The 12,792-nt window shown below is 37.2% G+C and overlaps 1 protein-coding gene across 1 annotated transcript; it reads right to left on the reverse strand.

Annotated features, from left to right (window-relative positions):
• Positions 1 to 3,216: 3,216 nt before the first annotated feature.
• On the reverse strand, positions 3,217 to 12,168 carry LOC134805522 (uncharacterized). The gene is made up of 3 exons (XM_063778809.1): positions 12,107 to 12,168; positions 11,787 to 11,897; positions 3,217 to 3,682 (listed from the first exon to the last, which is right to left on the reverse strand). Exons 1-3 carry the CDS (start codon positions 12,166 to 12,168, stop codon positions 3,217 to 3,219), a joined length of 639 nt encoding a protein of 212 aa, XP_063634879.1.
• Positions 12,169 to 12,792: the final 624 nt, after the last annotated feature.

Below are 12,792 nucleotides of genomic sequence, written 5' to 3' on the forward strand. Positions count from 1 at the left end.
GACTTTTTAAGATTATTATGACGAAGAACTAATTAAATTTGGGGCAGTTTAATGTAAATTAATATTTTCTATTCATAAAAGATAAACTGTAATATGATTGATATTTTGTAGTGATGTATTATTAGATTTATTTCCATAAGGTACCTTTTCGTAAATGTATGGAGCAAATACTGTTATTGTTATGTAAGTTTAAAGTGGCATAAGGGGTTAAATATAGTATTTAGTTGGGGGTTTAGGATTTATTTCATTTGAATGACAGAATTTCTTTCATATGTGCTCAGAAAAATTGATTGTGTGTCACATTAAAAGTAAAAATATTCAATTTTGTGATTTTATATGAAAAAGTCAGAAAATACATTTTCACCTCTAAATCGGTATTGTTTTTTGCTTAAACTGTCTGTCAGTGTCGTTTTCTAATAGATAAAATTTAAATCTTGAGAGCTCATTGCAATCAATCGTGAAAATGAAATAAAACTTTATTTTCAAGAGATTGGTTAGTATACACATAAATCAGTCGATATCAAAAGTTTCTATTTCCATTACAGAACAAGTCGCAATATTTTTTTAATCTCAGATATATAAGGTATTATTATTTGTACTCAACTATGTAACTTACTTCAGGAACATAGTTTTTTAGGCGGCTAAACTTAAAACTTCTCTATCGTAAAGTTGCTCATTTCACAACATTATTTTCAAAAAATCATATCTCTGTAACTACGCAACCTAGAAGTTTGATCTTTTGTGTTATCGATAGCTTATTTATTGTAGATTACTGGGGTATGCATAACTCCATACCCGCCATAAGGTACCTTTGACCGTGGGACGTCACATATGGTCGAGTTTGGTATCAAATGAAAGTGCTCGGCTTGCACTTTTATAACATCGTTTTTAAATTTACCATTTTGAAATGATTAGGAAGATAAAAAATAAACATAATATAGGTATTTGACATTTGACAGGAAATATTTCGGCTTACCACAGATACAGTATCAGTTAAGGGCTCCACAGACCTTGTAATATATCCACGCGATTTTTGATCCATTGCCGCCTATAGTGGGAAATAAAATAGTAGGAATAAAGTAAAATGGAACTCTAAAATTTCCATACTATTTTCTACTGACAAACAAGTTTGTCAGTAGAAAAAGGCGCGATATTCAAGTTTTCTATGGGACGATAATCCTTCGCGCCTACATTTTTTAGCCGCTTTTTTTCTACTGATGGAAATGGCTTGACAGACTATAAATTGTTGCCATGTGTAAGCATTTTACGTCAAAAATGTGACAGCTACGTAGAAAGTGGCGCCCTCATTTATTAACCGACTTCCAAATCTCAAAAGGAGGAGATTCGATTGTGATTTTTTTTATCTTTGTTACTCCATATCTCCGTCATTACTGGACCGATTTTGAAAATTATTTTTTTGATTGTATGTATATACATACAGATTGGTCCCGTTTTTGTCAAAACCCAGTTCTGATGATGGGATCCATGAGGAATCGAGGGAACTCCTCAAATCTTAAAGGCACGCGTATAGAGATTTTGTATTTTCATCAGAAAATCAAGCATGTTCATTAAAAACTGTCGCATTTGATGAAGTGGAACTGCTGATGATGATCAGAACGGAACTCTTCAACGCCCCATAGTTCACGTTTGGCGATTTGTCCTCTTCGTTATGTTTGTTAAGCAAGTTAACTTTTTAAGCCACTTTTTTGTCAAGCTCGAGTTCTGATGATGGGATCCACGAGGAATTGAGGGAACTCCTCAAATTTTAAAGGCATGCGTATAGAGATTTTGGTATTTTCATCAGAAAATCAAGCATTTTCATTAAAAACTGTCGCATTTGATGAAGTGGAACTGCTGATGATGATCAGAACGGAACTCTATAACGACGCTTAGTTCACGTTTGGCGATTTGTCCTCTTCGTTATGTTTGTTAAGCAAGTTAAGTTTTTAAGCCACATTTTTGCCAAGCTCGAGGTCTGATGATGGTATCCATGAGGAATCGAGGGAACTCCTCAAATCTTAAAGGCATGCGCACGAGATTTGTGTATTTTCATCAGAAAATCAAGAATGTACATTAAAAACTGTCGCATTTGCTGAAGTGGAACTGCCGATGATGATCAGAACAGAACTCTTCAATGACTACACGTTTGGCGATTTCGAATTTCGATTTTGACGGAGCTGGCTCTGGAGCCAGACCTGACCCGGATCCGGGCTCTTATCTGGACCTGAACCCGGACCTGGACCTGGAACTGGACCGGGACCCGAACTCGGACCTTGACCTGGAAAACCACTGATACCTAAGCTAAATAAATCACTATGATTACCTACCATAAAATGTAGGTATAAAGTATAATGATGCCAAACTTACTAACCCCTCCCGCTCAAACCCCCGTACACCGCTCCGCACGCGCCGTTAAGTGGGTTAGGTTAGGTTTGAACTGCGATCCTCAGAGAACCGAAAAAAAGTGGGTTAGGTTAGGTTAGAACTGCGAGCCTTACAGGAAACGAAATGCTACTAGAAAAGTGGTTTTGGTTAGGTTCGAACTGCAATCCTCACAGAACCGAACTGCTATCAGAGAAGTGGTTTCGTGAGGCTAAAACTGCGACCCTTATAGAAACGAAATGCTACCTACTAGAAAAGTGGGTGGTTTTACCTCCTTTTCTACATAGTGCACCATCTATGTACAATAATCGTTCACCGGCCCCCATAGAAATCTGTTTTTTTTTTCTTGAAAATTATTTTCTACTATTTTATGTCGAACTATACGAGTACATAGGTGCAACAAAGTCAATCGCTCTATATAATTTTTGGCAAAACGCGAGTTCTCAGTTCGGGGCGAACTACTAGTAATATAAGTATGAAAACGTGTTAAGTCACCTCAAAAAACAATCAACTCTGTGGTAATCAGTTAACTTGCAAGACAGTGAATTATAAAGTTTATTGTATGAAATTTTACTTAGAAATCAAGTCAGTGGATTCATGTTTACATTATTTTAGTCATTTATCTATTTCTGCCTCTGATAACTTAATGTTTTCAGAAAAAAAACTACTAAAATGTCCTGTTGGCCAAAGTGCAACAGACCTCAAAGAAGCTGATGAGATAAATAAAAAACTCCTTGAATTTGAAGTCACACAAGGGCAGCGATATGAACTACAGGCTGCTGTTGACCGGTTTCAGCAATGCCAGGAGATACACGACCAGGTATTGCAACACATTCAGGACCTGGAACAGCAGCGGGAGGAGACTGAGAGCGCACGCGCTGGAGGCAGCCGCGGGACGCGGACAGCGTGCGTACGCGGGCGGACGGGCTCGCGTGGCTGGCGCAGCGACGGGAAACGTATCTTCGACAGCGGCGGAGAGCCGGTGCACGCGTTGGAGGCGGCCGCGGAATGCGGACAGCGTGCGTACGCGGGCGGGCAGGCTCGCTTGGCTGGCGCAGCGTCGGGAAACATATCTTCGACAGCGGCGGAGAGCGCGGTGCACGCGCTGGAGGCGGCCGCGGGACGCGGATAGCGTGCGTACGCGGGCGGGCAGGCTCGCGTGGCTGGCGCAGCGACGGGAAACGTATCTTCGACAGCGGCGGAGAGCCGGTGCACGCGCTGGAGGCGGCCGCGGAACGCGGACAGCGTGCGTACGCGGGCGGGCAGGCTCGCGTGGCTGGCGCAGCGACGGGGAACGTATCTACGACAACGGCGGAGTGCTAGGCGTGGGCTGCGCCGTAGCGCGAACTTGGAGCCGGCAGCGTGGAGGCTGCGGCCCGGCGCGACTCGTCGTGTGGCGACCCGGCGCAATTCTGTCAGTGCAGCAGGGTGCACCAAACCGGAGCCAGCGGCATGGATGCTGACTCGTCATGTGATGACGAGAGGGAATGTTTGAGTATGAATTGCGGGAGGTCACGCAATGCCTGAACAGGTGGCGGAGACGCTGCGGACCAGTGTGATTAGTACGACGACACGACTAAATGTAGCTGCGTGTTGATAGCTTGGGTAAGCATCTTGGGCGGCGTCGAGAAGGCTGTGCATCCGGTCGCTCTACGGTGTAATATGGCGATTGTCCACTTTTAGTGTTTAGCAGTAACACTTTGGTTTACTGCGACATAAACGCGTATTGCTTGTGTCAGCGCAACCTAACGTGTATATATAGGCAGGCATTTAGAGAATATACGTCCTTATACTATCACACATAAGGTGTTTGACTTCTACTCCCATCACCCGCTCGAAACCATATACATATAACAATATCCCCTCTTGTTATTTGATGGCGACCCAGACCAGCGAACCAACGAACTAATACTCAAGAAAGAAGAAAAAATCTACCAAGACTACAACCCAGATAACCAATCACACTTTCAACGCAAGAATCCACGCAGTCAGAACCAACCACCATTAAGAACCAAGAAAAAAGAAGAACCACCCAACATCAAAAAACGGAAACCAAGTTAAGAAGAGAAATCAAGAAGAGCGAAGATCGAAGAGCGTTGTCCAGGGTTTCCCGGCTCGCAAACCAAGAGGTGTCCAGGGTTATCCCGGCCCACCATAATCATCGGAAGCAGAGCCAGCCAGCCATATGAAGCGTCAAGCGAGTGCCACGTGGAGGTGCCAGCTCGCCAGGCCGCGCCAACAGCTGCCAAGAATGCCGGTCGCGAACTCGCACCGGACCGGACGAAGACGAAGCCGAGGACGGCCAGCCACGCAGCAATAGGATGTAAATCCTACGTGTAATTTAGAATTTTATTTAATTTTCTCTAAAAGCCAGCATTTTTTTTTTCAATTCAGTAGCAGTCATATTTAAATCATTCATAATTATTAAAGGTTGTCGCTAAACTCAATTTCGTTTCGAGCATAAATAATTTTCATAAGAAGTCATAATATAATATAAAAATTAAAAGTGTCGAATAGTGTCTTCAATTATGTATGTTGCAATTTGCAGCGCGTGCCACACGTTGTGCGCACGTCGACAGAAAACTTAACTAGGCCGCGAGACTTTGCCGCGAGTTAGAATATTTTAATAAGCGATGAAAGAAATTTGATACATCGCATAACGATTAAGTAATAAACAACTCAATTCAATAAAATTATTTAATTGTTTTTGAGTAATGATTAATACTTTAGCTACGTGTCGGACTGATCACCTGATATACAGCGACAGTTTGATTTATTACATAATTTTTTTTTATTTTGGAAGTTAAATAAAAGTGTTTATTTTATAAAAAAACCTCACAGTACGGTACAAGTTTGAGAAGTTTTAAGGAGTTTAATAGGCACATTCGTACAATGTGACCTTATAGCTAGAGCACTAGTCCTTCGTACTTGATCATAGTGTGATATACAGTATCCTCCGTGAAAGTTGTAGGAGACTTCTAAGTCTTAATGTATTTGTGTCTCTAGGTACAGGCAGAGCCGTACAGCCTGGTCTGATATGCCGCTATTATAGGCGGGTGAAGAAAAATTTTTCCTTGCATCAATTCCTACAGTTCTGAAAGCTTTTTCTAATCAATATTTAGGGTTTACAGATGCCCACGGTACGATTATCCGGAGCGCCCTAATTGAGCCCTTCAGGAAATTAATGACCCTAGGGTCAATGTCTAGAACGCTATACCGACAAAGTCGTACAGTCGGGAGGATGTATAAATTACATTTCGTTAGTTAGTTCATGATTAAGAACAAAGAAATCCCGAGAATTTCCTGTGAGCTGTGTAAAATAAGCTCAATCTATAGTTTTTTTTAAACAATCGATATAAATGTAACTTAGAAAATCCTACACAACTCGAAAATTCGATGATTTGGTCAAAATATAAATCTTTACTTATATGGAAACTATCACCAACGGGATACAATGAGATCTATTTATTATGACGTATTTTTTGTTTTATGTTGCGTAAAAAACTAGTTTACTTAAACGTACACTCCAGATCAAAATATTTCTACAATCGTCCGTTTATTTAACACACTTTACCAAAAAAATATTGGAAATAAAACAAGTGCTTTGTGAGAAATTAAAATAAATAACAAATAAATTAGAGACTGCTATTTTAAAAACGCCGCCACTTTTGCGCGGACATGCGTAGAACAGATAACGTACCTGTTAGATAGAGCATATGAAGCGATTCAGGTTTTATACATATTATATATTGGTACTCCTTAAACTATATCGCCTGACTACGCACTTGCATAATTCGGTTATTGTATTTAAGTAATGAAAAAATCAATAGTAATCTAAATCATGGGGCAAACATAGGTTGATGTAGGGCACAACAGTATAGTGCGGTTAGCAGGCTAATGGTAACATTCCATTTCTGACTGCAGCTGCACTACTAGTACTGAACGCGTCGCTGTTATTGTCAATTTCCATAGTAAAATGAACAGTAATGCAGCTGTCGTTGGAAATGGACTGTCACCTTAATACATAATATACATATTTAATTTCGACAATTCACTTCGAGGTTTTTGTAAGGTTGTGCTAAATGCGTCTCTTTCTTCCTCAACATGGCATGTCACATGAAAGAGTATATGTTATGCAAGTAAACAATGCGAAGTCTATATGTGGTAGTCTATATAACCCGGGCTTTGTGCGTGACGCGGCAGTGGCACACGTTCCGACGCGTTACGATGCTGTGAGTGTGTGAATAAAAGGGAGGGGTATATTTTCGTTGTTTGGATACCGTTTGTATGATCATGACATTCTTGACCGGCCGATTAATATGCGTTTATTTTAATGTACCGGGTGTTTCCTGTAACACGACACGAGCAAATAATTAAACCATATATTGTACTCCTTAAACGATATACCTTTTGACTAACTACTTTTAAAAATTATGAAAACTTTAGATTTTCTCTTTTTTCATACAAATTAAATAATATATTCAATATACGCTGTCATCACTATCAGAGTGTTTGACATTGCTTGTCATGCCTTAAAAATAACAAAATTTGCAATATATTGCATCTGAGAATAAACTGATGTGTAATAAAAACCAAAATATAAGTTATTTTTAAGTTCCTGAACAAATGTCAATCAGTTTGAGGAGTAAAGCCTACAGTTTAATTTCAATATTGCTCCTGGTATACGAAACACCCGGTATATTACAAACAATCAATCAAATCAATCAAAAATATACTTTATTCATGTAGGCCTAGCAACAAGCTCTTATGAATCGTAATTAATCTTAATCTAATTATCAGAGCAATTTATTGATGTTAATATTATTCCATAATAAAATTGGATTATTATACATATCAATTTTAACACTAAGAATTTCACAAAAGGATCGTCAAACATTAAAAAGATTGTATAAAAAAATACTAGTCTAGAATTTCTAGAATAAAATCTAAGTGTCAAAAAAAAAGCATAAGTAACAAAAGAAGTAGATAGTATTACATCGGAATATCCATTTCCTCATCAATAATCAAATGTACCTAATAAATAAATAATCATTTCGAATAACAATTAATCCCACGTTGTAATATCATTCATGTAGTCTTGTGTGGTATAATAAGCTTTAGAAATAAGTTTACGCTTTACATAATTCTTAAATTTATTAATAGATAATTCAGTAATATGGTATGGAAGTTTATTATAAAATCTTACACAATTACCCATGAATGATTTTTTAATTTTATGGAGCCGAGTGAAGGGCACTGCGAGCTTATGTTTATTTCTAGTATTAATATTATGAATTTCACAATTTTTCCTAAAATTTACAATATTTTTATGTACATACAGAATATTCTCATAAATGTATTGACAGTGCACTGTCATTATGTCAATTTCCTTAAATTTATCTCTAAGTGAGTCTCTATGGTTCATTTTGTATATTGCTCGAATAGCCCTCTTCTGCAGAACAAAAATGGTATTTATCTCTGAAGCACCGCCCCACAGTAAAATACCATATGCCATAATGCTATGGAAGTAACTAAAATATACTAATCGAGCTGTTTTCACGTCAGTTAACTGACGGATTTTGCTCACTGCAAAAGCTGCAGAGCTCAGTCTATTCGAAAGAGTAGCAATATGGGGACCCCACTGGAGTTTAGAATCTAAAGTTATACCAAGAAAAACTGTACTATCAACTAATTCCAATTCCTCATCCTTCACAATGACACTTGTTTGCACATGCCTTACGTTACTACTAGTGACAAACTTAATACATTTAGTCTTTTTCTCATTTAACAATAAATTATTAACATTGAACCAATTTACTACTTTTGAAATGGCATTGTTTACATCATTGTAAGCTTGTTGCTGTCGTTTGACTTTGAAAATAAGTGAGGTGTCGTCTGCAAACAATACTATATCATGGTGGGTCTTAACAAGGAATGGCAAGTCATTTATGTAGATAAGGAACAGGAAAGGTCCCAATATTGACCCCTGTGGTACACCCATAGAGACCAATGACCCAGGTGATCGCTGTCCATTCACATCGACCCTTTGTATTCTACCATTTAAGTAGGACTTAAGTAAATTCAGTGCCGATCCTCTAACTCCGTAATAATGAAGTTTCCTGATTAATGTTTCATGACAAACACAGTCGAAGGCCTTAGATAAATCACAGAAGACACCTAAAGCATCTCGTGACTCCTCCCAGGCATCGAAAATATGCTTAATTAGCTCAACACCGGCATCGGTTGTTGAGCGACCCCGTGTAAAACCAAACTGCTTATTATGCATCAAATTATTAACGTTAAAATGTCGTACTAATTGAGAAAGAACTAATTTTTCAAAAATTTTGCTAAATGTTGGTAGCACAGATATCGGTCTAAAGTTAGTGGGGTCAGAGCTGCTACCAGATTTAAATAAAGGAATTACTTTACTATGTTTCATTAGATCAGGAAACTCGCCGCAATCAACACTGTTGTTAAATATAACTACCAAGTCAGGCGCTACAATTTCAACTAAGGATTTGACAGCATGGACAGAGACTCCCCAGAGGTCATTAGTTTTTTTGACATTAATTGATTTAAACGCCTTTATTACATCTGAGGTACAAACATGTTCAAAATGAAGGTCTCCACAACACTCTGGAGCGTTATGTTTTAATAATGTAACAGCAGATGAGGGTGATGAATTTAAATCCTTAGTTGTGGATACTGGTACCTCGGTGAAAAATTTTTCAAATTCTGTAGCTACTTCTAAATTGGAATCTATAATTTTGTTATCAATGTTTAGTTTAAGCTCTTTAATTGTGTGTTTAGAGCGACCAGTCTCCACATTTATAACTTTCCAGGTTGCTTTAACAATGTCGGAACTACTTTTTATTTTCTGACTTAGATAATTTCGCTTAGCTATATGACAATCTACTTTAAACTTCTTCGAATACTCCTTCACATGTTCTTTAAATTCATCACTCTGATTAAACCGCCGTTCCTCATATAAGGCATACAGTTCACGTCTTCTTTGATGTAAGTCCGCAGTAGCCCACTCACTAAAAACTGATGCACCACTAACTACGACCGATTTTGAGGTGAATATCGCATTATAATGATCCATAAAAGTGTGAAAGAATGAATTATACATACTATTAGGACTCATATCGGAAGACAAAAAGGGTAGCGCCTGAACTAAACTTAGCTTCATTCTTTCCACGCGGTCCGAGGTTACTGGTACAAAAGTTATTTGTTTTCTCATGGTATTTTTCCTTAATGCCTCAAATACCATTAATTGACCTAAGTGGTCTGATTCTAAATTGCTGATAACTTTTTTAGCAATAGGAAAAATATCTGTGAAAATATTATCTATACAGGTTGCACTAGTAGCAGTCACTCTAGTGGGCTCCATAAACATGTGGTTGAGATTACAAGATTTAAAAAGATTCAATAATCTACAAGACATTGTTGAATTTTCCATAATATTTACATTAAAGTCGCCGCATATAAGCAATTTCTTACTAGAAGATGATATTTTAAGTAGGGCAGATTCCATTATGTTTTCAAATAATTCAAAATTACTTAATGGCGGCCTATACACACAGACAACAATAAATTGCTCTAATTCTACTGCACTTAGTTCTATAGTCCGTTCAACAGACATGGATACAATGTCCTTACGTTCCTTAAATTTTAACTGACTATTTAATATAATTAATGACCCACCATGTATGGAACTAAGTCTGGTGAACGAACTTCCCGCCTGGTGATTATTAAATTGGGGCATTAATTCATTATTATTTAACCAATGTTCAGTAAGACATAAAATATCAATATTAAAATCATTCAAAAAAAGTTCTATCTGTAATTTTTTTCCTCTAATACATTGAATATTTTGATGCACCAGGTGGATATACTTTCCATGTTTGCAGTATTTTTCATTATATTTATTTAAAACTAAATTGCCAGAGACAGAATCTTTTGTCTTAACACCTAGTTTAAATCTATTAAATCATTGGTTATGACTGGAACCAATTCCATGTTCATACTGGGCTGCTCAATAGGAGCAGAATTGTCTGCCAAATTCTTGGCAGAAATGTCAAGTAAATATGATAGCGATAAAGCTATTTGTCTTTTGTGAAACATTTGCGATATATAGTTTCATGGATTTTTCTGTAAATATTCGTAAATGTCGTTTACGAAAATTTTGAGGGTGCAGATTTCAAAATTGATGACAATTTTGGAATCCAATATCTGCCATATTGGAAATCGCAATCCACTGCTACGCAATCTACCTATTGCAAATTTTATACCTGCCGCTGCCGTATGCACTTATTCGTAAAAGTCATTTATCTCATTTCCGAAATTGTTGGGGATGCAGATTTCAAAAATAATGTCCGTTAAGGAATCTAAGATGGCGGTCTTGTACTTTTTCATACAAGTCGTGATGATCTGATGATACTTGTTTCCAAATTTTTTGAGGATGCAGATTTTAAAAACAATGTTCATTTTGGAACCAAGACGGCGCATCTGCACTTTTTCATACAAGTCGTGATAATATATGTTTTCAATTTTTTTCGGGATGCAGACTTAAAAACAATGTTCGTTTTGGAACCAAGATGGCGGCAAAAATTTCGTAAAAGTCGTCATGGTACTCATTTTCAAATTTTTGCGGGTGGGTGAATCAACTTTTAAATGTCCACATGATGAAATTATGGATTTTTATTTCTTTTTGTTATTGTCCATATTTATGGGTGAATCAACTTTTAAATGTCGACATGATGAAATTATGTATTTTTTTCTTATTGTCCATATTTATCTATCTCTTGTTTATGATTATGTATAAAGTAGAGCTGTTTCTTTAAGAATTTAGTGATATTGACGAAAAAAATTCACCAGCCTAAATCTGCCCTGTCCCCTGTATATTGTTTGTTAAATTAGTAGTTATGTAACTATGTAACACCTAAACATAAACACCGGCTCGGCAATGCCCTCGCAAACACAATATAACTTCACTTCCACAACAGCACGTACAGCCCGCGGCCATCGTACCATAGACAGTGACAGTTACTTTTTTATGGCATTGCAGCCAACACAAGGACACACGAGACGGCGTATGTATGCTATTTACGAGTAAGCTACTCGCATAATCGCATACACTACATCCCTCCCTTGAAGTTAAATTAGATAATTAACAACAAGAGTTTTATGACCACAACAAATATATTTCTAGGTACAATACTAGAATCAGTCTTCCAAATTAAACAGTAACGAAACATATTATATGTACTTTTGAAACAGATAAATCAGGTACATATTATATTTATAAAGTATGAAAGTACATACTAATTAACAACATTACAACCACAACCTTGGTTCCACAAACAAAATAACCAAATCATGGCACATTAAATCACAGCTACATTCGCTCATTATCACTATCATTGTGTTCTCTATCAGTTCCTTCTTCCTGATCCTTCCTCTGAACATCTTCCCACTTTTCAGATGAACCATGTTCCTTCTGAGTATTTGCCCTGTTACATAATTCTCCACAGATACATCACCTCTATTAAAACTCTGTACAGTATGAGGTGTTGGGTTGTAGTTCGATCTGAATTTATTTCCGTTATCCATATTCTTAACATATATACTCTATCTCTTTCAGCTAGACTCATACTCTTCCCCCTTTTCTGTTTTTTTTCTGTGGATGAATGAGGCTGTACCTACATAATATAATTTATACCTTAATAGGTGCAGGTGCATTAGGTACTCCATCAGACTTTCTTGAAAGTCCTTTGTCTCCATCCTAAATGACTAAATTTGAAACATTTCACTCATTCATATAGGGCCAATATAAGTACTAAACAATGATATTACACTCTACACAGAACGATCAAAACTCCTCCCTTACAACCTGCTAGAGCTGTCTGAATTCAAACTTCAACATTTATTCAGCAAATAGGCCACAAGGGCACTTTTACACGTGAACATTGAATTTACATACAAGCAAAAATAACAATACATCAACAATTTTATAAAATACAACTAACTGCAACTACCTACTTCTACCTACTTGGGATGGACATTTGGTTAATTGCTCTAGCTTCTAAACTATTCAAGGCATTCAAGGTTTCCAATTTTCTACAGTAATAAGGTTCTGTTTACAACCAGAATTAACCAGCAATATTTGTCAATCAATACATATTAAAAAATGTAACCTACTTCATCTCTAGCTTTTTTGTTTCCTTTTGTGTTCATATTTGTCTGCCTTTTCATACCACAGAATTGGCGAAAATGTCCCATTTTTCCACATATAAAACAAGTTTTTCCTAGTGCAGGGCAATCTTTGTAATGCATTTTATTTCCACAACGTCCACAAGATTTTATATTATTATTGATGTGTGTCCCTTCCCTTTTAGTTCTGTAAGT

Source organism: Cydia splendana, unplaced genomic scaffold, assembly GCF_910591565.1.
Source record: "Cydia splendana unplaced genomic scaffold, ilCydSple1.2 scaffold_140_ctg1, whole genome shotgun sequence".
In the NCBI taxonomy this organism is placed as follows: domain Eukaryota; kingdom Metazoa; phylum Arthropoda; class Insecta; order Lepidoptera; family Tortricidae; genus Cydia; species Cydia splendana.